The 26387-nt window shown below is 46.3% G+C and overlaps 2 protein-coding genes across 3 annotated transcripts; one reads left to right on the top strand and one right to left on the bottom strand.

Moving 5' to 3' along the window:
- Positions 1 to 311: 311 nt before the first annotated feature.
- On the top strand, positions 312 to 8097 carry C1R (complement C1r). The gene is made up of 11 exons (XM_057415909.1): positions 312 to 452; positions 1234 to 1462; positions 1698 to 1890; positions 2071 to 2214; positions 2353 to 2549; positions 3334 to 3481; positions 3565 to 3686; positions 4266 to 4344; positions 4716 to 4856; positions 6521 to 6595; positions 6826 to 8097. Exons 1-11 carry the CDS (start codon positions 445 to 447, stop codon positions 7626 to 7628), a joined length of 2139 nt encoding a protein of 712 aa, XP_057271892.1. The 5' UTR covers positions 312 to 444; the 3' UTR covers positions 7629 to 8097.
- A 2388-nt stretch (positions 8098 to 10485) lies between these two features.
- On the bottom strand, positions 10486 to 19098 carry C1S (complement C1s). Of its 2 annotated transcripts, XM_057415910.1 has the most exons (12): positions 18936 to 19098; positions 18528 to 18597; positions 17899 to 18103; positions 16500 to 16677; positions 16112 to 16237; positions 15733 to 15932; positions 15353 to 15506; positions 15018 to 15133; positions 14754 to 14832; positions 14361 to 14498; positions 13776 to 13850; positions 10486 to 11723 (listed from the first exon to the last, which is right to left on the bottom strand). In XM_057415910.1, exons 2-12 carry the CDS (start codon positions 18530 to 18532, stop codon positions 10918 to 10920), a joined length of 2082 nt encoding a protein of 693 aa, XP_057271893.1. In that variant the 5' UTR covers positions 18533 to 18597; positions 18936 to 19098; the 3' UTR covers positions 10486 to 10917. The 2 variants fall into 2 exon arrangements, with proteins under 2 accessions (XP_057271893.1, XP_057271895.1); XM_057415912.1 differs by lacking the exon at positions 17899 to 18103.
- Between the last annotated feature and the right edge of the window lie 7289 nt (positions 19099 to 26387).

Here is a 26387-nt window from a genome sequence, read left to right as displayed (position 1 = left end):
GCCAGGACAGAGAAAACTTGACCTTAATGAATTTGTTAAGACTAAACCTCCTGGTCTCCTGCACCACAGAACTTCCCAGAAGGAGCGGAGGGGAGGGACACACTTCCCGGGCGGGTCATCTCTCCTGGGGAGCAAACTCCGAGCAGCTGCCGGTTTGGAGACCGAACCTCGGAAGGGTTTTTAGCAATTGTTCTTCCTCCTCGTCGCCCAGGAGCGGCACATCGGGACGTGACAGCTCCGCAAGCGCCCCGCGGAGCCGGTGTGCGCGGGCAGAGCGCTGGGCAGCAGGGGGCAGCAGGTCCCGGGCTGTTCGCGGCAGGGCTCGCTCTGCCCTCCCTCCGCCTCTTCGCACCGCCCGCACCGGCTTCCCGCTGACCGCCGCTGCGGAGCTCCGGCCGGGGCCGCGGGCAGGACGAGCGGGGAGCGCGCACGGCCGGCGAGCGCATGGACGTGTGAGTGGGGGCATCTGGGGACGGGGGAAGCACGGCCGCTTCTTTGCGGGGAGGAAACGGGGGCTTGGACCCTTCCAGGAAGGAGGAGAGGGCGATGGGACTGAGCTGGCACTCACTGTCCCTCCATGAAAGCTTTGCTAGAACCTATGGAGGGTCGAGGAAGAAGGATCTTCCTGGCTGATGTCTTTCGTAAGATCTGGGCAGTGAGCGTGTTTTGGAGGGACACTGATAGTCCCATTCCCCAGAGAGGGAGAGGGGAGATGTGCAGGATGGGAAAGAAAATGAGTCCCAACTGTTAAGAGAGATGGAGGCATGGCTGAGTAGCGGGCGGCTCAGGAGGCACTGCAGGATCGCTCCTCAGCAAACAGAGCTTGAGATCTTCAGATCCTTACCAAACGCATGGGGCAAAGATCCTAAACCAGCAACAGCCAGAAACGACCCACTGGCCCAGAGCCCCAGGGAACCAAACCTCCCATGGTTCTATGGGACCCAGCGCATGACTGCTCAGGGAATTCGGCTGTGCTCCTTCAAACTGCTTCCTGGGTTGATGAATCTTTTTGGCTGGGTGACACAATGGCTTGCTGGAGCCTGGGTAGTGCTGGTGTCTTCATTTCAGCTTGTCCTCCTTGTTCCCGAGTGACCCAAGTCAGGAGCTGGACTTGCAGCTGGGCCTCCCATGTTTGGATTCCATTAGACAGTGCACGAGTCACCTGTGAAGTTTCCCCTGATGCTGGATGACCTAATTCTGTGCAGTGTCATAATTTTCTTGCCATGTTCACAGGCACATTCCTTTTCTCCTGTGGGCCTTCCTGTTTCTTGAAGTGATCAGTTCCAGTCCATTCCCAGCAAAGCTTTTTGGGGAGATCAGATCCCCCGATTATCCCAAGCCATATCCCAACAACAACATCAGCATCTGGAATATCCACGTCCCAAAAGGATATGTGGTGAAGCTGACCTTCAGATATTTTGACCTGGAGCCATCCGAGTCCTGCTTCTATGACTATGTTAAGGTATGTGCACAGGTACCTGGACCAAGGGGTGGCTGGAGATGGGAATCTGGCGGCCACCACACACAATGGGTCTTCACTCACCAGAGCTCCTCTCATGCTTCCCACAAAGGAAAGGGAAGGAATTAAAGATAGAAATGGGTGGAGCAGGTACTGGCAGCTCATGGCTGGGTAATAGTGATGCTTGGAGCAGACTGAATCTTACGAGATTACAGTGATTTCCCCTTAACCTTGACAGATCAAAGCAGACAAGAAGGACTTGGGCCGATACTGTGGCCAGCTTGGGTCAACCACAGGCAATCACCCAGGAAGAAAGGAGTTTGTATCTAAGGGGAACAGGATGCATCTGGCATTTCATTCGGATTTCTCCAATGAAGACAATGGCACAGTGATTCCCTACAAGGGCTTCCTGGCCTATTACCAAGCTGTGGGTAAGTAGGCAAGTACCCTCAGCATGCAGAAAGAAGCCTGTGTGGCTCCAACCAGTTTTGCTCCCTGTCAGGCAAATAAAGAGAAGCCGTAAGCAAGGATGTGGATCTCTGTACTTTCAGTGTACAGCAGAGACGTTTAACACTTTCCTCCCCCTGTCCCTGCATCTCCCGTGTCTTCAGATCTTAATGAATGTGACCCTAACAATGCTGCTGAGAAAGATGAAAGGCCTCAGTGCCAGCACTTCTGCCACAACTATGTGGGTGGCTACTTCTGTTCCTGCCGGCCTGGCTACCAGCTTCAGAGTGACCGCCACTCCTGCAGAGGTAAACTGAAACGCTGAAAGATCAGAGGGTTCCAGGGAAGCAACCAGGAGGGGTGGGAGAATTACCTTAGGGAGCATTGACAGGGCTGCAGAACACACAGCTCCACAATGTGACCTCTGCTTTCTTCCTTGACACCAGTGGAGTGCAGCAGTGAGTTGTTCACAGAGGCAGCTGGGTACCTGAGCAGCCCTGAGTACCCCCAGCCCTATCCTGAAGACCTCAGGTGTAACTACAGCATCCGCCTGGAAAAGGGCTTGTCCATCATCCTGAAGTTCTTGGAACCTTTTGAGATTGATGACCACCAGCAAGTCCACTGTCCTTATGACCAGCTCAAGGTACTGGAGATTGGCAAACTCTACTTCCAACCCCCCTGCCAGTCCTGGACAGGAATTGTTTGGACACCACTATTTGAATGAGAAATAGCACGAGGAGAATGTCCCAGCATGAATCATGGAATCCCAGACCGGTTTGTGTTGGAAGGGAGCTTAAAGCTCATACAGTTCCAACCCCCTGCCATGGGCAGGGACAACTTCCATGAGACCAGCTTGCTCCAAGCCCTGTCCAGCCTGGCCTTGAACACTGCCAGGGATGGGGCAGCCACAGCTTCTCTGGGCACCCTGTGCCAGCGCCTCAGCACCCTCACAGGGAAGAGCTTCTGCTTGAGAGCTCATCTCAGTCTCCCCTCTGTCAGGTTAAAGCCATTCCCCTTGTCCTGTCCCTACTTCCCCTTGCAAAAAGCCCCTCTCCAGGTTTCTTACAGACCCCTTATGATACTGGAAAGCTGCTTTAAGGTCTCCATGACAGGAAGGAAGGATCGATGTCTTCCCTTGTCCCTCCCTCAGTGCTAAATTGTCATTGTCCTGAGGTTAGAGGCTCTGGGTCACAGGCCCCTACGAGCGGAGCCAGAAAAGTAATCCCTCTTCCAGTTTTATCTCCCTTTGTTTTAATCTCGGGGTTTGAAAGCCTTGATAGCTCAGATTCTCATGGTAAGGGAGAAGCAGGTCTTGTGGTAGGTCAGCCCTTTGTTCTGATCTGTCACTGTCAAACTTGATCTCTATTGCAATAGGGCTGCTGGAGCATGTGTGTTTCTGTCCTTGTCATACGTGTTTTCCTCATCAGATCCAAGCACGGGGGAGAGAAATTGGTGAATTCTGTGGCAAGGAGTCACCCGGTAGCATTGAAACCAACAGCAATGAGGTGGACATACTCTTCCTCACTGATGAGTCAGGGTTCAGCCGTGGCTGGAAGATCCACTACACCTCAGAGAGTAAGGCATTCCTTCCCAGAGGCTACTACAGCCCCTCTGCAGCATTTGTTAATACTCGCATCCTTTGTCCCATTCTCCGTCAGAAATACGGTGCCCACAGCCTGTCCCGCAGGATCAGTTTACCATCATCAGAGACCTGCAGCCTCTCTATCAATTTCAGGACTATTTCATTGTCAGCTGCAAGACTGGGTATAACCTGATGAAGGTGAGATCCCTTCTCCACTCCCTTCAGCCCTATTCTGGCTTCTGCTCAGTTTGTGTAACATTTTCCCTTTCAGTAAAGCTTTCTTCGGAGATGATTTCACTCGTGGCAATCTCTTGCAATTTCAGTTTCTTCCTTGCTTCTATCCACTTTCTTCCAGAGATTTCTCCTTCCCTAGCTCCCTTCCTTATGCAGTTACTGTTTCACAAAGCCCTGTCTTAAGATGAGAGACAAAGATCCCAGGAAACATTGGCAAGCAAGAATACCTCTTTTGGAGGATGTGAAATCAGCCTTGAAGCAGAAGAGGTTACCTGCCTCCCTTGCCATCTATTGCCAGGACTGAGTAGTGCCCAGACTTGTCATGTTTTCATGGCTGCTGGTATCTTTGCCAGTTTCAAAGAACGTGTAGCCTGTGGCAAACACAGGATAGAGAGAAGGCAGAAAAGGGAGGGGACCGGAACAGGCTGCAGAAGGCAGCCATTGGACAGCAGTGAAAAGATGGCAAGATAGAATAACACTGTAATGTTGGGAAGGGAATGTAAGGCCGTAACATCAACAGAGATGTTTTTCTCTCCCACACAGGGCAACCAAAAGCTGCTGTCCTTCACGGCTGTCTGCCAGGCTGATGGGACATGGCATCAATCCATGCCCCACTGTGAAAGTGAGTGAGCTGAGAATGGGGATTATGCCCCCTGCTGTGGTTTTTCAGCCTCTATGACTCAATTTGTCTGTGGCCATACACTCATGGATGTGCCGGTTGAAAGGACCTGTGGGGGTCCACTGTTGCCTTGCATTATATTTTTACTCTTGCAATAACAGGAATGTTACAAACCCTTACAAACCCACATAAAATATCACCCCAAAAACTGCTATAATGTTGTAACATCTAAAAGCAAAAGCTCCAGTCCTGGGATTTTGGAACACACTCTCTCTGCCCGCTGTACTAACTGGTCCTTCACATCCAGGCCACAATCCTAGTGGAGCCTTACAGTGTCTTAGATTCAGCTCTTGCTTTCTTTTCCTTTTCTGTAGTTGTGAACTGTGGCAACCCCCCAGCTCTGACCAACGGGGCATTCAGCTATGCTAACAAACCTGCAGACAACAGCTACCAGGCAGTGATCAGGTACCGATGCAATGAGCCGTATTACCACATGGTCACCGGACCAGGCGGTGGTAAGTCCTAATCTCATACAGACACTGAAGTCTGTGCATGAAAAGCCCACTCAGGGTTTCCAGTTAGAATTGTCTGTGCTCCCCAGGCTTACAGCTCATGCTTTCCTCCTGTGAAGGCTCGCCAGGCTTTCTTTGGCTCTGCAACATAGCTCCTGAGGCTTGTTCTTTCGGCCTATTCCCAGCTTGCTTCATTCCCAGATTTAGAATCACTGAATGGTTTGGGTTGGAAAGGACGTTAAGATCATCCAGTTCCAACACCCTGCCATGGGCAGGGACACCTCACACTACACCATGTCACCCAAGACTCCATCCAGCCTGGCCCTGGACTCTGCCAGGGAGGGAGCATTCACCTCTTCCCTGGGCAACACATTCCAGTGCCTCACCACCCTCACAGTAAAGAACTTCATCACATCCCTACTCCATGCTCTCCTTAACTTTTGCAGAAGGTCTTATTCTTTCATCCATAATCATGATTTATTCTTCTCGAGTGTATTTCATTCTTTCACTGGAATTTGAGGCATAAGTGTCTGGGAATCACCCAAACTCTGAAATCTCAGCACAGCAGTCCCAGTTGCTACAAATATGCAAAGACACTCTCATATGCTTTCTTTTTGTACTCAAGACATGATTTGATGACACGGGAGCTTTGGTTACAAAAGCAGTATAAGAAGTTCATGATCTCCTTGCCTTGTCTGTTCATTTAAGCCTTCACACACACAAAAAAAATAGGTTTTGAAGCTGAACCAGTTCCTGGATATGATTGCCTGAACATCCAGTGGTGCAGCATACATGAGAGGTGACGTGCTAGCACTGGGGCCAGGAGCAAGCAGCTAAGGAGTTCTTTAAGTTGCTACTGATGCTGAATTCGACTGTTCTTGCATCTGAGTTTAACTCTTTCATAAAGAGATAGAGCTCAGTCTCATCAGAAAAGAAGCACAAGCCCAGGAGCAAGTAAATGTCAGCACCAGCTAATTCTGATAGGGAGTCATCACGGTACAGTCAGTTTAGAAAGGGAACAGCAAACAGTTTCTTGGAAGCATTTACTGCAGTGTAAGATAAAAAGAATAGAAATTATTTTTAGTCACCAGCACGACCTTTCTAAGAAAAGCGAATGTTGGAGGTAGTGGAATTTGTGTTGAGAGGTGGCATGAGAGTTAGCTGACCTGCGGTATAGCCTCAGGGATAGATACTCAGCATGTGCAGTAACTGACTCATCGTTTTGCTGTCTCTGGAACAAACCACTTTGTTCTACTCTCTGCAACCTACAGATACCAGAAACTTGAATCTAAAATGTGTGTCTACTTCTCTCCCTCCTTTGGGCTAAATAAGGTCAAATTGTGCTCTGTAAGCGTATGGACTGAGTAAAGGTAAAACCCCACTGAGATGTCTCTTCAGACTTTTATTCTACAGAAGCAGTGCTGAGCTTTATGGGTCCCCTGAAGCTGAGGTGCTTTGAAATGTACATGTTAACCCAGACAGATGGGAATAGTAGCTTCTTCTGGGAAAGGGTGCTTTGGGGTGGAAAGGCTGAGTACAATATGTGGGATACCTTGGAGAGAGAAACCTCTTAAAAATTGTCCTATCCTATCCTATCCTATCCTATCCTTCCTTCCCACTCCACTTCTGCAGACCCGAGTCTCATTCATTTCCCCCTCATCCTGCAGAGAACTTCACCTGCTCTCCTGAGGGAACCTGGGTGGATGGAGATGGCCGGGTGAGGATCCCTGCCTGCTTGCCAGGTCAGTAAAGAACTGACTTTGTCTGGTGTTTACCAATTCATGGTTACTGTCAGCACAAAGCCAGGACAACGTGCAGGGAGGGGATTGAGGATAACGGTATTAGTGAGGGAGGACAGAGAAATCTATCCAGGGAGGCAAACTAAAGTGAAGTCAAACAGTGATGGTGTAGGAGAGAGAGAGACAAGCCAGGGCTGCAGAGGGCATCATGATCTCCTTGCATGTCTCTGCAGTGTGTGGGAAGCCAGTCCATCCTGTCACTGAAGTGCAGCGCATCTTGGGCGGCAAGGCAGCAAGGAGAGGCAGCTTCCCTTGGCAGGCTCTGACTGGCATCCATGGCCGAGGAGGGGGAGCACTCCTGGGTGACCGCTGGATCCTGACCGCTGCCCACACCATCTTCCCCAAAGGGGCTATAGGGAAGAATGCCAGCCTGGATGAGCTAGCAGAGAAGGCTAACATCTTCCTTGGCCACACCAGTGTAGAAGAGCTCTACAAGATGGGTAACCACCCTGTACGCAGGATCTTTATCCATCCAGATTACAACCCTAAAGATGATCACAACTTCGATGGGGACATAGCCCTGCTGGAGCTGAAACACCCAGTAACCCTGGGCCCTACAGTTCTTCCCATCTGTCTCCCAGATGCTACCAACACCACATTCTACATGGATGGGCACATGGGCTATGTGAGTGGCTTTGGTGTGGAAAAATACTTTATCTCAAATCATTTGAAGTATGTAAGCCTACCAGCGGTTGCTCGAGAGAAGTGTCAGAGTTGGCTGGACAGTAAGAAGAGTGATGTACCTATGGTTTTCTCTGAGAACATGTTCTGTGCTGGCTTCCTCACAGTCAAACAGGATACCTGCCAGGGGGATAGTGGGAGTGTCCTCACTGCGTTAGACACAGAAAGTGGTCGCTGGGTGGCTACTGGTATTGTTTCTTGGGGTATTGGCTGTGCCGAAGGTTATGGCTTCTACACCAAGATCATCAACTATCTGGACTGGATCAAAGGGATAGTAAAGGAGGATAAGCTCTAGATGTTGCTGCCCTACTCGCTGAAGAATCACTGCTAGCATATAAATTTCCAGACACAGCAGATCATAGTTAAAGCTTCTGATGATGTCCCAAAGGCTTTTCAAATATGCAGACCACGTAACCTTCATCATAAACACTTCTGAAAGCCACCATGATGAATTCTTAGTGGTACCATCAAAACTTACCAAAGCTTCTATACTATTGGCAGCTTGTCGGACACCTCTGTGGATGTTCTAGTTCTTCCAAATGAAGCTTCAATAATATCAGGAGATCTCACGAGAGCAAACATGTTATTGTTTGAAGTGCTGATATCATCAGACTACTGCAGTCTACTTTTGTACTCTATTGTGTGGGAAGGTTGCAGGAGAGCAGACTTTGTTGAAGGATGTGGTACTTTGTGCTATGTACAGTCTGCCTATGTACACTGGCATCAGTGAGAGTCTACAAATATTAAAATCACTGCTGGAGAAATCATGTGTGTTATGGTTTTTCTGTCTTTAACAAGTACTAAATATTCCCCATCACCAAAAGCAACTTATGAGCTTTACCTACTGTTCTGCAACAGCACATGGCAGTTGTTCCCCTGTCACAAAACCACCATTAGATTACCCAGTCTGAAACACCACGTGGCTTCAAGAGATGCAAAAATAAGTTGTCTATGTGGTGCCATATTCAAAAGAGATGGAAGACAACAACTAGTATCATGGAGAAAAGAGCCCAGGAACCTTTACTGATGAGAATTCGAGGATTGGGTTTTCTTATACTATATGAAATAAAGCTCTGACTGCCCAAGAGCAGCTCTAAACTGATGCTGACTCAGAGAGATGACTCCTCTTGTTTTGTAGGTAGTCTCTGGAGTTGTCTTGACTAGTTTTGCTACTACAGAACAACCTACATTCTTATTGTGAGTCACTGAGAGAACTGAGAGCTCACAGAGAAACTCTGGCACTAAGGTCATAGTTGCCTTCTCTCACTGTTTTCTGTGAGATCCATCTCCAGATCTCAGGTGTCAGTATCTCTTTTGCTTTTGAGATAATATACCCTGGGGAGGGACCTGTGAAACTGCACATCTGAGATAAGCTCATTCGTGATCTCCAAGATCATGATTTTTCCCATTTGTATGAGCAAGAGGAGATCCTGAGAGGCAAGGAGACCATGGAAAAACAAAGTGTCCCATTCTACAGGAGCAATGGATAAAACCTGGCCTAGGGGAGGGAAGGGAGAATGAGGCACTATGCAACTAGGCACTATTCCCTGTGAAGAACAGGGAATTTCTGGGATGCCCATGAGTACAGGCGACAAGAACAACAAAATACCCAACTCTTCAGTCCCTGTGTAAGTTGGAGAAGCCATCTTAAAGAATATCCTGCTTTGCAGGAACCTGGGAACCTTTCGGAGAACCAGTGAGTTGCCAAAAATTCCTTTAACTCTCCTAGGAATAGCAATCCCAGCTAAATCAGTATCTTTCCTGTCACCTATTCCTGGACCATTCAGCCACGTTTCTAGTCCTCTTTTCTGCTGTCCTGCATTGATTTCAGCACTTTGTCTTCCTCTCCTTTTGCAGAAAGGTTGAAGTTAATCAGCGAGTAACCAAGAGTCACTGCTGGCTTGAGTGGCTTTGTGCTCATAGAAGCTAAGGGAATGTCTTACCTTAGTGTGAAGGTCACGTTTTCCAGAACTGAAAATGTGTTCCTTTTGCTCAACTTGTACTTTGTTGAGATATTTCCACTGCTGACGTATCCATCACATACCAAAGCAGAAGGTTCCTGACATCCAGCCATAGCAATCTGTAAGATTTCCAGTGGCTTTTGCTCATGATAATCCCAGAGGTTTGGGCATGTCTGTGTCATTTATGCCATGCTAAGACATACTGTGTAGTTATAAAATACTGTTACAATGGCACCACTGCCATTGTTATTCTTCCTTCCATTGACATTATTGTTGCTTTGCCAGTACACAGTCACCTCTTTGCACAAGAGGAACAGTGGCTAAGACTGCAGCCTGGACTAGTTACCTGGGATGGACGCTTCCTTTTGCTCTTCAAAAGGTGGTAGCTGAGATGAGTCCATCTACTTAGTAACAAGAAGGAATGATTATAAAACTTCATACAAGATTAAAGTTGGCACATGTAGATATAAAAGTAAAAAGCACTAAACATCCTGTGGGTCACAGGTCCTCAGGAACGTAGTATAAAATCCTTGGTCACTCCCCCAACAATGAAATAACCTATTGCTTGTTACACAAAGCTGAAGGTGCTTGAGCAGAGTGGTATCAGTTGCTCTGGTACTCTCTAGCCCTCCTTTAGTTATCTGAATATAGCAGTTAGATCCCACTCTTAGCTTCCTCCTTTTCCAGCTGAACAAACCCAGCTGCCCCTGTCTTTCACCATATGACATCTGCACTAGTTCTCTGACCATCTTAGTAGAAGGATATCTGTGAGTGATAAAAGACTTTCTGGAGCAGAAGACACCCATAACGCATGTCAGGTAACCTTGGCCCACAGCCTTCTCTAAACCAAGTGAGCTTTATTTCTTACCTAACACAATAATGTTTGAAAAATAAAGCCCTGAGGAGAGGTGAATGAAAGGATTTTGAAGATGTCTCATCTGCTCAGCTTGATTGAGAAGTCTGAAGCCCTCATTGCTGGTAATGACTGGTCAGTGAGATGCAACCATCTCAAAAGAACTTCATAGAGACTCTTGGGTAAAGAGGTGAGGTAGCACAAGTTACAGCTTGACAAAAGCTGGCTGCATAATGTGTCAAAATGTGACTAGACACTTGATTTAGGGAGTTTCAAGGAGAATTAGGTCTACTCTGAGAACAAAGGCAATACACTCACAATAGAACATTGCACATAAGGCAGTTGGGACATTCTTTAATGCTGTTAGCTATTCCAAACAATACAGGAAATACATAAATCAGAAATCAGGCTCTGGACTTACTCTGGGAAACAACAGTTATTCTCTCTTGTCCTCTCTGAAATCTTCCTGTCAGGCGGCGGTATGGCTACATATTCTCCAAGTGTGACAAAATGGCATAGAAAAGAATGAGAGTAAGCAGAAGGAGCCTTTTTGCCTCAAATAGCATCTTCCTCTTACACTGCTGTGAGTGGAACAAAAAGCGTTTCCCTTCCCAGGCACAATGACAGCGGGAGAAAGAGATACATATCCCTGATTCTCCACTCAGCACATACAATGAGTAGGCCTGTCACCTATTGAGAGTGAGGAGGATCACAGCCAGCCTGAACATCATCATGTTTAGAAATGGTGACTGTGCTGAAAGGAGAAAGAGCTAATCCTGCCAAGTGCCTGCATTCTCATCCTTGCTCATGGTCTCTGTAATCCAGTCCAAATAACGTACTACCTTGGTGTAGAGACCAAAGGTACCACATCTTGGTCCCCAGGAGATCAGCCCGGCCACATAGTACTGTTTGTCATTAAGAGGATCTTGGACAGCATAGGCTCCACCGCTATCCCCCTTACAGCTGTCCTTGTCACCACCAGCACAGATCATGTTGTCAGTGAATCGGTACGCACTGGAATCAGCAGAGCCCTCTGGTTTCACAGATCGGCACTTATCCATGTCCACCACAGGAATCAGGGCCTTCCAAAGATAAATGGGCAGTCTTCCTCTTTCTCTTAGACCCCAGCCAGCAATGTAGCCCAGAGTCCCTTCTTGCAGCTCATACTCAGGTGATTTACCAGGAAGACAGAGGGGTGAGATGTTTGGGCCCATCTTCACAGGTTCCCTCAGCTTCAGCAGAGCAATATCATTATCAAAATCAGTCCTGGTTTCTGTGGGCTGCTTCTTCCAATCAGGATGGATGAATGAAGCCTCTGGGATCAGTTGCTTTGCCTCTCGGTACAGAGATTCTCCACCAACATTGATTACCCCAGCATACATGGTGGGCTTGTCATAACCGTCATCATAACCCTCCAGCAAATGAGCTGCAGTCATTACCCATCTCTCAGAGATGAGTACACCACTTCCTCTTGGGTGACGAAAATACACCTGCCAGGGAAAGTTGCCCTTTTGTGCAAGGGTGCCTCCAAAAATCCTTGCTTTCTCTTCAATGGGATTACTAGGCACCCCACAGACTGAAAGGAAAAAGAGAGGAATCACATGGGAGAATCAGCAGTTCCAGTTAAGGGGTTCTTTGGTACTGTTAAAAAGCCCATAGTCCCCTCCTGCCTGTCTCCTCCAAGGAATGTTTGATTCTGAGTAACCAATGTTTATATTCAATGTCATAGAGCTCTAAACAAAGAGAAATTAAAGACAATTCAAGCAAAACTATGATCAACATTCAATTTAGTCTGAAAATACTAATTCTCATGTTCTTGCTTTGGAAAGCAGTTGTCACGCTGCCCATGTTGGGTACATCAAAGCTCACAATTTGATTGCATTCTAGGTAGCATTTTTCCTTTGCTGAATTATGCCCTGTAGGTGAAGGGATTGATTGACTTTGGATGATTTTGATACGTTTGGAGAAATATGACACTGCTCGTTAATATATATATATATAGTGTATGTATGTTGTGAAATCCAGATAGTCTCAGGTTAAGATGTCAGGTTTGTCACTGATGTTTTACCATTTCAACTCTCCACTCTTTTAGCATATAAAATCTTAAGCAGTGGCTTAATGGAGACCTTATCTGTGGGTCTTATGGGTGCAGAGATGCTACATATTCTTTGAGTAAAATGTTCTACAAGGTTCTGCAGCATGTGAACACAAACAGCATAAATAAGTCTGGTGATTTTGACATAGACAGGAAACTGATTTCTTATCACATGGCCTTGTTTGCATTGAACCCTTAGTCATACAGCAAGAGACTGAGTAGGTAGCTTCCAATTTAAATGAAGCAGAGTTTGATAAAGAATTTCATGCGATCACAGAAAGATATAGGCTGGAAGGTACCTCTCTATGTCTTTAGTTCAACCTGTTCATCTCTAACTGCCCTTCCCCCGTCTTCCTAACTGCAAAGCCAGGTTGCTCAGAGGCTTTGACAGGTGACTTCTGATCATCTCCACAGGTGGTGATTAGCCAGCCCCTCTGGCAACAGTTCCAGTAATCTGGGGGAGCATTATTCCTTAAATACAGTCAGAATTACCTTGGCTGCACCTTGTGCTCATTGCTTGTCACTGTCTTTCATTGCTATGTACACTGAGAAGAGTCTGGCTTCGTATTCTTTTCTCCTCTTGGGTAGTAAATTCCCTGAGCTTTATGTTGCCATTTGTCTTTTGCACTGTGCACTATTATAGTCCAAGTCACTGGTTGAGCTGGCCCTTAAGAGGGTTGAATCATCTTCAGCTGGATCTTGTAGTTTGTCAAATAGGATTTGGGGGTTTGAAGCAGTGAACAAACATCATGTACAAGTAGCCCTAGGGATGTTGCCTCCTCCAAGTGGGTAAGCTGAACAGCATGCAGAATACATAGGATTTAAAATTTTCCCTCTCAGATGCAAGTTAAGATCCAGCCATAACTACCAGCAGTCAGAAGGAGCAGAAGTATTACCCACACGCTTTCCTCCTCAATGTCTCCCAAGTACGCAAAGACGGGATGGAAAGGTCCTTGACAGTGATCTTGCTTGAGCCTTTAGACATAGCAAGTGTAGCTGAATACTGAAGAGCACATTAAACCTGAAGGGTTTAGGCTATGGCTTACAGTGAGAGTAGTGAAAGACCTTTCACTATAATGCTGCATCTGTAATGCCCAGTGAACAGCTGGGCACTACCCGTAGGAGAGATTTAAAGAGAAGCTACAGCTCTCAGTGTAGCCTGGGAGGGACTGAAGACAGGCATCTTTTTGACCTGTCAGTCTTTTTGCTACCTGCAATGCAGACAGAGATCTGAAGCGCTGAACTTGAGAATACACACACTTGAAGGTGCAGAAACCGGTTAAGAAACACACACTGATACTTGAAGAAGTCCTGTTATACCAGATGTCTTATTATGTTGACCACTTTTGTTTCCAGTTTCTTTCTGCTGCCTCATCTGATCTTTCTTTGGGGCCCACAGCTTTCAGAAATGTGATTTAAACAACAGAGAAAGGATCAACTGTAAGTTCAGGCTTAACAGTTGTAAGATAGAGAGATAAAAGAACAAGCGGTCTTCACATGCCACAGGAACACATACATAGGTTTTTGTAGTACCTGGGACACATTTTGGTAGCTTCAATCCCATCTCTTCGTTTATCCATTCTCCGCTGGCTGAGCACCGATACACCCCTTGGAAAACACAAGAAAAAGCAGTGACATAAGGATACAGTCAAGATGAAGAGAGGGTAAGTAGCACTACTGTAGAAGATGATGAATTAACCTTCTCATTTCCAAAGCAAGCACAGCTTCATAAACATTGCTGATATCTCCCTAGAAGTACACAACCCCACCAGGGTGCTTTTGCCCCTGTTTTGTAGGGAATTCATTAATAGATTTCTTGAGTCCTTTACTTCTCCACCAAAACTGTGTGCTAGATGTGACAGAAATCTCCATGGCTCACACACCAGGCAAAAGGAGAGAGGACTTGCTAATGCATTTAAAGTCAACAGCCCAAGTGCAGACATTATTGGGGTGTATTAAACACAAAGGCAACCCAAAAATACTGCTTTCAACTCCACACCAATGAAAATGTTTTCACAGTCTTGACCTGATGGGATATAATCCCAGCCCCACGATGATGCGAATGCTATGTCTTAGACCTTTGATCAAAGATGTTTGTGTAGCAAAGGTAATGCTTACCATTCCCTTGGGTTTTTAGGGTATAGTAAGGTGCATCACACTCATAGCGGAAAGCAGCTTTGTACAGAGGCTCATGAAGTTCAGAGACATATACAGCTTGAGCATTGTCAATAGGAGTGGGATCACCACAGTTTACAGCTGTAGAGAAGAAACAAAGATGATCAAATATAATCAAATGGGCATCCTCACCCAACAATATGATTATTCTGTATTACGGGGAACCACTTGGCTCCTCTGGTCTTTGTTACAGCCATCAGTGCTCACTTCCTCTGTCCCTTCAACATGCTCACATCCTAGTCCTCCAGCATTCTCCTAATCTGGAGATATAGTGGATTTGGAGCCTAAAGGCTCCATTCTGGTCTGTTTCCCATAATACAGAGACAGGTCACTTACGAACACAGCTGAAATGGGAGTTGCTCCATTCCCCATTGTCCTGACAGCTGGAGTGAAAAGTCCTGATGCTGTCTCGTTTCTAGGGAAAAGAACACATGATCCATGCAAATCACTGGCCATGAAATACATCTGACACAGGCACTCCAGTGGAAGGTCCTCAACATGCTGCAGTGTCCCAGAGGTGCTCAGGACACGTGATGGGAAATGGCATCAGGAAGATGCTGAGAGGGCCAGAGAGGAAATATGCTTTTCCACATTACTTACCCTCACAATTTCATAGCCTTCTACACAGGTCACCTTCACGTTGTCCTTGAAGATATATCTGTCCTTCTTTGGGTCAAGAACAGAGTTGGGAGTGACACTCTGGGGACAGCTTACAGCTTTGAAGAGATAGGTTGAAATTGGCGGTTAACTGGTTCAAGATTTACTCTCCTTCCATCTCCCAACCTCTTTCTCCCTAGTGATTATTTCCCCTAGTAAACAGGTATCCTCTGTTTACCCAATACCAGCAGCTGCGAACATGTTGACAGGTTGTACCATGAATATGACCTGAGACTAACTCAACAGCAGAGGGAATGCTTTCCCAGGTGTTTACTCACGATCCGCATAGTAGCGTATTTTCCAGCCTTTGTGCTGTACTGCGTGGTCTGACTGGAAGGTTATGTCAAGAATGTTGTTCCTAGTTTTGATTTCGGGAGGGCCTGGGAATCTGCTGCCACAATAGGGACCAAAAAGCTGTTTTCCAGAGACAAGCTGGGAAAATAACAACCAAGAAGAAATAAGAAATTCCAAATGTATTTAGAGAGATATTTAAATACATATGCAATACATACATATTCAAATGTATTCCCAAGAAATTCAACTGTCAAAAAGTGACATAGCAGAAAATACAGTTAAGCAGTCACATGGTCTTCTGACTATGAGAAGACTGAAGGGAAATTCAGACCATCCTGACTCCCTCCATAAGCCCCACACCTACTGTTAAGCTGTCGTGGCAAGTCCCTTTTGAGTCGGCTGGTTCCACATCAAAGTCCCCGCTGCGTATGGTCAACGCCACAAAGTACCCTGGCCTCAGAGCCACTTGGTACTCACACCGTGAGTTCTCTGGGTACTGGTTGGGATAGTTGGGGCTGGCGATCTCCCCTGAAAGCTCAGTGAAGACATTTCCACTGCAGTTCACTAGGAGTGTGGAAGGAAAGCAGGTAGGATTCTCAATGGAAATGGTCCACGTATGTAGCTGACAAGCTTTCCCTTTTCCACTACATCTCCAGTCTTCCCCCAGTCACCAGAATTAACTATGTCACAACATTGCACCTTTCCACTTGGCTCCAAATTAATTCTTGCTTTTGACCACTTACCTCCACATGTTTTCTTATCCTCATAGAGGAAATAATCCGGTGGACAAGTACAGAAGTAACCTCCAATGTAATTATTACAGTAATGACTGCAAGGTTCCTCCACAAAATCTGTGCACTCATCCAAGTCTGCAAGTGTGAAAAGATGAATCAGCCAAGATTAGCAGAGGGCTCTAAGGGCAAGAAGAGGATGAGAAAGTGAAGCAAACACTGGTGAATCACAAAGAAAATGTATCTCTAAGACAGTATTTATGCTGGCCATATTGGAAAGCGCTCCTGTCTGCAGGGATCTCTTTTAAATAAGGCATTCTCCTAAGAAAGACCATTCTGTCAGCTTTCCTATCCCTGATCCCAGCTGTTACAGAGATTGAGGATGCTGTTTTAACCTTACCCACTGCAACATAGTAGGCTGCAAAACCAGTGAAACGCTCCTCATTGGAAAAGTCTGATTGGAAGCTCATAGTACACGTGTTATAAGGGATATGAAATTCCTCCACAACTGAGGAGCCAGGGGCACGAGGTTTCTTCTGTCCACAAAGCACACCTTCAACCTGGCCACCAGACAGGACCTGCAGAAGAATGCAGAGAGGTGTTATCTCATTACTGGAATGTGTGTAATTACCTACACTTGAATCTTTCAGCCTACAGGTGGCTAACCAAAGGCTCCTAAACTGCATGTATTTCTCTCAACATTCAGGTAGACCTCCCAGAGCAAACTATCTCACACAGCTAGCAGGAGGAGCCAAGGATGTTGTGTCATCCACCAAGCTGGCCAAGGGTAGGAGCCAGCCAGCCAAGGAACAGCTGAAAAGAGCCCTTAGCTAATCAGTTTCATGACATTTGTAAGATTCTTGAGGGTTGTTCCTTCCTACAGACTTTCCAGCTGTGAAATACCTCTCTTAATTTCTCCAATACAAATTAATGCAGGAAGTTATGTGTTAACATCCTTTCTTCAGGCCCACTTCTACAAAAAATCAACAGCATGGTTCAAAATGGCAAACCCAATCATTGATGGTCTGCAGAGCAGTCTAACAGGTAGTTGCGGAAGGACATGTTACTACACGTCCTAGCAGAGCACATCCCACTGTCCCACCTTGATCTTTCTCCAAGGTCTCCTGGTGCTGCACCTGCTCTTATTACTCATTATCACACATAGCTATTGCAGGATAGGGTGGTCTTGTTTCTGTGTGGAAGTGCTTGATCTCCTGTGCCTTGTGGGACAATGTGGGGAATATCTAGTGGGTCTCCTAGTTTTAAGATCATAGGAAACTGTAGCACAATGACCACAGCACTTTATCTGAGTGCCCACTATTCATACACAGAGTTCTTGACTGGTTTTAACCTTCATCATTTCCAATCAATTTCTGGTTGCATTAAACCATCTATGTCCACTCATGAATTAATCTGAATAATTTCAGAATCAGAAAAGCAATGCCCTGAGAAAATGGTCTTTTTATACCTGTAGTTCACTGGCTCAGAATATGCCTTGCAATAGGGAGGTGTCAGTGATGGCTAAGAAGGCTTTTCCTATAAATACAGGAGAAATATGAGGAGGGGAACATATACAGGACACTCAGTTGGCAGACAATGCTCATGTGGTATGAGGCAAACTCAAATCAATTTAGTGACTGCTAGTGCAGATATGCTCAGTCATGTGGGATTCTTGGGAGTTCAGAACAGGAAGGATGTGTCTATCTCCTCTTCCAGCCCTAAGTTTTGTACACAGCCTTTCTGTTGTGTATTCTAACCCTCTTTCTTGTCTTTTTCTCACTTGAGGATGGGGATAGTACCTTCACAAAGTCATATTCGCAGTTCTGTGACGGTTCAAGATCCATATGTGTGAAGTAAAGGCGAATGCCATATCCTGAAGGGACCTGGATATCCCAAGATTCCTGCACATCATTGGGATACACCTGAGGATAATTGGGTGACAAGATCTCACCATACATGGAGGCTGCATCAGCCCAGGCAGGGAGACAGAAGAAGATAAGGTACCTGAGAAAAGAGGAAGATGATATTGCAGCAGTTTTCTCTGTCCATATACGCATGCAGTCCCTAGGGGAAAAACCAGTCTCTGGCTGTACACAGCATGCAGCACATCTTCTGGCTTTGGAGTTTTAATAACCAATGCTGTGGCTGCAGGGGCCCTTCTCTTTCTCCTGTAGTCTTTCACACAGAAGGAGTAAACCTCAGTCATGCTCTCTGTTCCTCTCTAGCTCTATAAGATCTGATAACACTGCAGGTGTTGAACACAAGGGTCTCAAGTGCTATTCCTCAATTCACTGCCTTGTTCTGGAGGTTACTTGGGCTATATACATGCAGATTTGAGAATCAGTACAGTACTACAGGGAAAAACACTTGATTTAAAACATGACATTTTAAATAAAGCCGAGTTCCCCTTGGAGATTCAATAACTCACCACATCTGGAAAAAGCAAATCTTCCTTTCTTTCAGGAAATCTTTCAGGAATTGGACTTTGGAGTTATGGTCTGGGACAAAAAAACAGTGTGACTGATTAGTATTGCTTGTCCTTCTGCTTGTCTGCTAGGCAGGTCAAAGACCCTAAAACGCCAGCTTGTGGAGAATATGTCAATGTTCTTCCTCAAAAGCAAGTTTAGATCTCTCTTCATTCCTGCGTACAGCAACCCCAAGCATCAAGAAGGGACAGTAGGCTCTGTACTGACAAAATGGAGAGCTGATTTCTATCTTGGTACTCCCTGGTACTCTTATTCTCCCTTTATGACTACCAGTGTCTCCAAAAACCGTGCTGGTGCACAGCAAATTAAGACAGCAAGTAACTACACACACACACTTCACTCTCACCCACCTCAAAAACTATGCCAAGATCCTGGGGCTGGGGAACAGTTTGTCCTAACTCTTCCGGCTTTCAGACGGAGATACTCAGGAGGAGTTTCCTTTCGCATTTCTAATGCTTGCAGTATTTACCTTCTCTCCCTAGTTCGTGTCTGGTTTTCTTCTCTCTTCCCTTTTCTCTTTTTTCTTCCTGTGCACTCTCCTCCAAACGAACCCAAGGCTCTAATCCGCGGTGTCGCAGCACCCTCTACCTGTGGGATGCTGGGTTGAGATGCTCGGCTCGCCGGCTCCCTGCAGAAAGGGGGATTTCCAGTCAGTTGCACAATCCCGTTGGCTCAGGCTGCGCGGGGGCAGCAAACAGCTCTGGGCTGTGTGTGTTAGGCATTATCGGGAAATCAGATGACTTTGGGGAAAAGGGAGGGGAACAGAGTTTTCTGGTGCTTCCCCCCCCCCCCCTTAAAAGCTGAGAATAACATCCAAAGGGTGTAGAAAAGGGCAAATCCACTTGAGAACTTGTCCAATGCTTTTGCATGGAAAACAACTGTTCCATCATCCTGTTCACAGCCCACTTTGCCCGAGCCCACTCTGCCACTGCAGCCTGGTGGCCACAGGGCTCCTGCCGTGGCTCGTCATCTAATGCTGCAGACACCCTTTTTTATAGGGGTAAAAAAGGGAAAGATAGGGGCCTATTCAATGTTGTGCCTCTCTGAGGCTATCAGCAGGAGTAAGGGTGCATTGTTTTCCTGGGTTTTGTTATGGGAACACTCCTGTAGGTAAGAACTTCACTAAGAACTCGTAACTACCTCTTCATTTACCAAGTAAACTTCATGTAAGAGCATCTGTTCATCAGACTGAGCCCTGGAGCAAGGTAGATCTAAGAGCCTTATGGAAAGCAGTTTCAAGATTTATGCCAGGTAGGACTCTTAATCCAGCCAGTGCCCACAAGCCAAGACCAAAATACCACCATATAAGCTAAAAGATCTGTCACTAATACTCTAAAAAACTCCTCCTCCTCCTCCTCCTCACAAACCAGCTATGCTGGGACTGGACTATAAATGAGTATGTGTAACTCCATCACAAGCTCTACCCTTTACAACCAGCACAGCAAACTCCAGGGCTTGTTTCAGCCAGGAAAAAAATCACTGAAGTTTCAACAGGCCATAGGCAAAATGTGTTAGCAAAGCCCAGCTGAGTGACTTTATATTGTCAAGGGAGACAGACACCTACAGGGGAATCATTACTGACTTCATTGTAGTCACGATAAAGGCTTTACTTGAAGAACATGCCTAGTCTGTTTTCTTTGTCAAACTGAGAATGGATAGTGAAAGAAAACGGTGTGTCACCTAGCTTCTGATGTCTCTTGGGAGCACTGCTTGATGTTTCTAACTGGAATTTTGAGAATCAGGAAAACAGTGATCAAAGATACACAACAAATCACAGGGACACATTTTCTCTTCTAAACTGGGTAAGGTAAAGACCCTGCCAGTGACTCTGCAAGTCACAGTCATATTTTAATGTGGGCATGGCAGAAGTAAAATGAGTGTGGGCTGATAAATGATGCATGTCATTGCATTGCAAGGGAATTCTGTGTTTTCATATAAACTCAACTTGTCTGCAGCAGTGGTAAATTAATGTGTATGTGAATAGCAATAGTTCTTTGGAAGACATATACCTATTAATTAAGAAAAAGATGGCTGAATTTAGTTAAATAAGTAACCTGGACATCTATGTGCATAATGCTAACTATTCATGCAGCAGACCAGTGATATTGATGTATGTAATTACATTGGATACACACAGAGCATTTGATTGCATTCGCCTAGATGTGTATTGGGTTTACAGTCTGTAAGATGAAAGAGCTAGGCAATATATTCCACAATTCACTGAAACTATGTCAGGAATAATATTAAAATAATAATTTAAAAGAGGCAAAATCATGCCATTAAGGTTACTAAATGATGACATTCAGTTTGCCAATGCAATATAATTCTGCTCAGAGGCACACGCATTCTGTTAAATTCCTAAATTACACAACCACATACTATTCTTCCCAAATTGCAGCAGACAAACCTCTTCTTCAGATGACTCAGAGCTGTGTAGCTGTAACCTTCCTGCCAGATGTCATGAAGAGCAGCAGTGTTCCAGTTTTCACAACATTACCATCTAAAACAGGCTCGACTGGCTTGTCTTCCCCCAGGAAGCTGGGAGGGAAAGAAAGCTTTTCCCAAGTTCTTAAGAAAAGCCATACTTTCCCATCTGGAAACACTGAGTCAGTGCATAAAACAAAGTGAGGAAATATCAAAAGAGAAAACATAACATTATCTAAGTGAAATCCATCAGGAGGGAATCAAGGATATGTAAGCAGCAAGTAAAATATCCTGCATCTACCCAGAGAAGCTGTGGCTGCCCCATCCCTGGCAGTGTTCAAGGCCAGGTTGAATGGGGCTTGGAGCAACCTACTCTAGTGGAAGGTGTCCCTGGCCATGGCAAGGGGTTGGAATTTGATGAGTTTTAAGGTCCTTTCCAACCCAAACCATTCTGTGATCCTATGATTCTGTGATATACCAAGACCTTGGCAGTGATTTACCTGTTTCCCTTTTTGCCAATAAAAGGATTTAGTGGATTTCTTCCACACCACATTTCCTGCCTCACTCATGTGATCCAGGCTGGATGTGTTGCCAGTAGTTAAATTCAGAGCCTTTGGTAAGCATGGGAATAAAAACCCTTCCTGTGCACTGGCTGAGATCTGCTTGGTCTAACCCACCAGTTTCCACCTCCGCATCCTCTACTACGGGAATCTCACCAGAAGCTGTTGTCCTCTTTTACTCTTTCCAGCACCAAGTCTAAATGCAAAGCTCCCACAGCCTCCCACAGAAAACAGGGACTTGGGACCACTCGGCTCTGTGTGCACTGTACCATACAGAGAGGCCCTACTGCCTTCTGGACTCCCCTCCCCTACATCCCTCATTTAGCTTCAAGCGGCCACAACTGTTATGCACAGACAATGCCTGCACAGGTGATGAACCATCCTTCATACAAAACAGAAACCCCAGTCAGGGGCTCTGACTGGAGGCATCCCACCGTGGAATAACTGGTGTGGGATCTCCCCATGACCTTCCTAGGGATGTCCTTCTGCACCACACACACGGCTTCACCAGCAGTGAACCAGTGCCTGAAGAGGAATGGTTCCGAGTTTCCGCAGAGTAAAACGTCCCTAGAGAGACTGAGGCTTACTCCAAACCACGGAGCGGTGACCGGCACCCGGCGGCACCGAGAGGCGGCAGCAGAGACCGGCGGGGGCCGGAGGCTGCTTCAGGCAGCAAAACGGTGTCAGCGTGCTGAGCTGCAGCTCCCTAACCCTGGCGAACGGCGCCAGCGAGGTCTGACAAACAGGTTCTGACACCCGTGTCTTTGCGCAGTGATTGCCACACAAGGTGGAGAAGGGATTATTTTCAAGCAAACCATTCTCACAGCGTATCCAACCTCCACCGAGTCCCCGTTTTTCCAGTTCTCTCAGGTCTTTGCTTCCTACTGGCTCCAAGGCCTCCTATTCATCCTCCTAATGAAAAGCTTATATTCACGTTTCCATGCTTGTTATCCCAAGCAGTCACCTTCTCCCCCTGTACTCTATCTCTTGCTCATGGTTATTTCTCTCCACATCCTCTCTGTGCTCTTCACTTGACACAGTGATTCCCAGCTGCAGACTTGAGTCAGATTTCGTTTTATTCAGACTCTTGCTTTTCCGGTATCTTACTCCTCCCCCTCAGAGTTCAACCCTAAACTGCAGTGCTACCCATTCTCTTGCCCCTAGTAGCCTGCTCCTCTTCTGTGGCCATTTCAATCAGGATTGAATGGTGCCTGCCAGTTGGAAACTGTGCCCAGAAAGGCACAAGATTCATCTTTCAGGTCCTCAGCTGCAGAAGACATGGCCCTGGAAGGAAAGTCTGACAAGGGCTCTTGAAGAACCATTTGAGGTCTGTGGGAAAGCTGCACGAACCACTTGAACACAGTCAATAAAAATGAATTTGCAGAAGCAAACAGCAGCTACATCCCCATATTGCCACACTGAGCTCATGTGAACTTCAAGTTTCACACTTATAACTCTGTAGTGCCATGAAAGCTCAGTGTATCTTCAGGACAGTAAATAAAGATTTTTAGTTACACCTCCTCCTCCCAAGCATTGCACTGCCCTGATTATTAAACAAATAGCAATACTGAAAAATAAAGGTACTCATCATGATCTGAGTCTCAAAACAAGCTACTATGTTCTGATCTAGTATTTAATCCAAATAAATGAAATATAGCAACATTTCAAGCAACTGAAAACAGAAACTCGCATTGGCAATCTCAGGAGCAGATGCCAGTTCTGAAACCCTTCTCTGACAATAGTAAATTACAGAATGAAGTAAGTCTAAACAAGTTACTCTTTGCACAAAAGGAATGTGTCAAAGGTTTGTTTCCTGAGTTATTCCAGAACACAGAGGACCGACACCAGAATTTCATCCAACCCAGCAACCTCTTTTTCTGCAGTCTTGAGTCAGAAGTGTAGACAGACTGCAGAAGGTCTACAGGAGGACACCACTTGAAAGAGACTGGGGTCCAAAGCCATTTTTGCTGCTACAAATGTGGCCTCCAGAACCCGACTCCAGGAGTCAGCATCGGTGAGGGGACAGACGTCTGCTTGGGCAAGAGATGTACCGGTGCATGAGGGAAGCTAAACCCTTGTGCAAGCCCAACAAGAGTACCAGTGGCCACAGCGAAGAGTGGTGTGGTTGGTGCCACATTGCAGTCTGACCTTCCAAGCAAGGCCACAGAATCTAAGTAATTCTCCAGGCATAATCTGAGTTTTCATAGAAAGAGGATGAGAAGGGAAGGGGAAGAATGAGGGGAGGGAAAGCCAGATGTGGAAGTTTAAGGAAGGAGGAAAGCATATGGTGATATTTCCCTTGTATATCCTCCCATTTTTGGCTATCTAAAGCATAGAGTCTTGGTGAGTCAGAAGCTGTATCTATATCTAACATGTCCTCAGTGGATCTTTCTTACATTAGTGTTCTCATTTGTGGACTTTTAATAAAATGATAACAATGATCTCGTCAGACAACCGCATAATGTAGCAGGATAGAGACTTTAAGAGCTTATAACCCCAGAAGCATTGAGTCTGTGGGATAATTTAATTGTATCAAACAGGGGAGGAAGCTTGATTATGGAGTGCATTCCTTCTGTGGTGATGCTAACAGGCCTCTCTCTCCAATCTGGCCCTCCATTTTCATAAAACTTCTAAAAACATAACAGTTTGAGATGCCCCTTCCCAGTCAAACATGGCCAGGGGAGGGACAGAGAGTCAGCATGCTCACGTAGGCCTCATTTACTTAGGAAATTTATTTTATCTACTTAGGGAATTTTTTATTTATGGCCTAAACACCATAAATACCCAATTAAACATTGAAATGAGAGACTGATATTCAGCCTGTCCTTGGACTTTGCAAAAAGCTTGGCAAACACTGACCAGTGAGGGTGAACAAATACAGTAACTTCTTTGTAAAGACCAACCTGATGGAGTCAGCTATCCATGAGAGTTTTTAAACCCCTACTAACCACTGGCCTGCCATACTTTATACATATATTCCACTGCCTTCAGGGGATTTCTGGAGGTCAAGGTTAAAGTCCCTTCTTCACGCACTTCCTTACTGCATCGATTATTCTCCATTTCCATTTTCCTCACCTTCTGTGAGCCCTGGGGTCTTGTCTAAGCATCTTCTGAGTATCTCCAAGGTTGAAGATTTCCAGCCTGTCTAAATATGTGTTCCCATGGTGAACCACCCCTCAGTCCAATTGAAACTTCCTTCATGGCAGCTTGAAGCCACTGCTTCTTGCTCTTTCACTGTGGAGCTCTGAAGCGACTCTGGCTCAGTTCTTCCTCAGTCCTATGTTAAGCCACGTTTCGTTTTTCTGAGCTTTGTGAGGTTTCTGTCAAACCATTCCTTCACTCTTTTTCTTCCTTATCTAGTCTACTCTCTACACTCTCTCCCTCTTTTGTGGCACTGCCCAATGTGCGTTAAACTGCTCTTTCAAGACTATTTCCTCTTCTTCTCTGGATCTGTGCCTTCACCACTGTAGCGCAGGGAAAGGAAAACAGAAGAAAAAATATGTCATCATTTAAAGTGAAACCCATGCCCACCAAGGCCTGTTCCCAGCAGGTGAGCTACACCATAATCTCATGGTCAGAGCTACACCTAAGGCTAATGCACCAGCACAGGCTGGAAGACAAAGGCAAAGGAGCAGCACAAGATCCTGGCATACCAGCCCATGATGCACTTGTGCAGCAGTGAAAGCCAACAGTATACACAGGGTTGCACGAATGACAGCACGGTGAACAGGTGGAGAGTAGAGATTATTTCCCTCTGTATGGCACAGATAAAGTTGTGTTTGATAACCCTGTGTTCATTTTGGGCTCCCCAGCACAGAAGAGCTGTGAACAGACTGGAAAAAGCCCAGTGCAGGATCACTGGAGAGGTGACCAATGCGGATACTGAGGAATCTGGATTTGTTTAGCCTGGAAAAGAGAAAGGCAAGGGGAGGGAAGGTTTTCAACCTTGTCTCCTAAGTAAATGAGGTCTAGATTGGCATATTGCCAGCCAGTCCCTCTCCCAGTCAAATTTGACAAAGAATGGGATCTAATACAGTGATTATAAAGAGGATGGAGTCAGACTTTCCCTGAGACAAGAGGCAATGGGCTAACTTGCAACAGAGAGAATTCAGAATATAATCTGGACAAAAATACTTCTCCCAAAGCATAATTCAGCACTGGCTCAGGTGTCCAGGAAGGCTGGGAGCTCTTCATCCATGAAAACATAACACCAATTGCTTGGGCAATGCAGTGAGCAACTTGCCCCAGCTTTGGAGTCCTGCTTGTGAGGAGGGGGTTGGATCAGAGACCTCGGAGGTCCCTTTTCATATGAACCTTCGTGAGTCCACGTTCACCCCTTCAGCTCAGTTTGGGCAATACTGCCCATTAGCATGACGTGGCAGCAAAATGGTAACACAAACAAGGGTAAGAGGATCACGTCCACCGCACCTGAATCTTTTGCCGAGGAGAACTCGAGGCACACTCATGGACATCTGCGTGAAGGGACACACCTGGGACAAGGTCCTCCAGACAGGTGAGCTACAGGAAGGCTGTGCTGGCAGAGCCGCCTGGTGCCTACAGTACCACAGGGACAGGCTGAGAGAGGGCTGCTGCTGCGAAGCCCGGCACGGGGGAGCAGCTCTTCCCCGGGTCAAGCACTCACAGTCTATCTTCCAGGAGCCACTGGGACGGCGGGACATAGCAGCAGTGGGGAGGTTCAGCAGCCTGCCACGGCCGAGCACCTGCGCCGAGCCTGAGGCCGAAACGAGGCCAAGACCCGGCCCGAAGCCGGGCCGCAGCCCAGCCCTGCTCACAAGACCTCTTCATGCCCGCGAGTAA

The sequence above is a fragment of the Pezoporus wallicus genome, unplaced genomic scaffold, assembly GCF_028554395.1.
Source record: "Pezoporus wallicus isolate ANWC-B61680 ecotype Strahan unplaced genomic scaffold, APGP_CSIRO_Pwel_v1 contig_6814, whole genome shotgun sequence".
In the NCBI taxonomy this organism is placed as follows: Eukaryota; Metazoa; Chordata; class Aves; order Psittaciformes; family Psittacidae; genus Pezoporus; species Pezoporus wallicus.
Note: the sequence above shows the minus strand (reverse complement) of the source record. Positions and strands in the feature narration are given on the sequence as shown.

Excerpts from the sequence above, each read along its gene's own strand:
- C1R (XM_057415909.1), top strand. Across the intron at positions 1,463-1,697 it reads GCTTCTATGACTATGTTAAG|ATCAAAGCAGACAAGAAGGA; the intron begins GTATGTGCACAG and ends TAACCTTGACAG. Across the intron at positions 3,687-4,265 it reads CTGGGTATAACCTGATGAAG|GGCAACCAAAAGCTGCTGTC; the intron begins GTGAGATCCCTT and ends TCTCCCACACAG.
- C1S (XM_057415910.1), bottom strand. Across the intron at positions 16,678-17,898 it reads GCGAATATGACTTTGTGAAG|GTCCTGTCTGGTGGCCAGGT; the intron begins GTACTATCCCCA and ends ATTCTTCTGCAG. Across the intron at positions 15,134-15,352 it reads AATACGCTACTATGCGGATC|CTGTAAGCTGTCCCCAGAGT; the intron begins GTGAGTAAACAC and ends ATCTCTTCAAAG.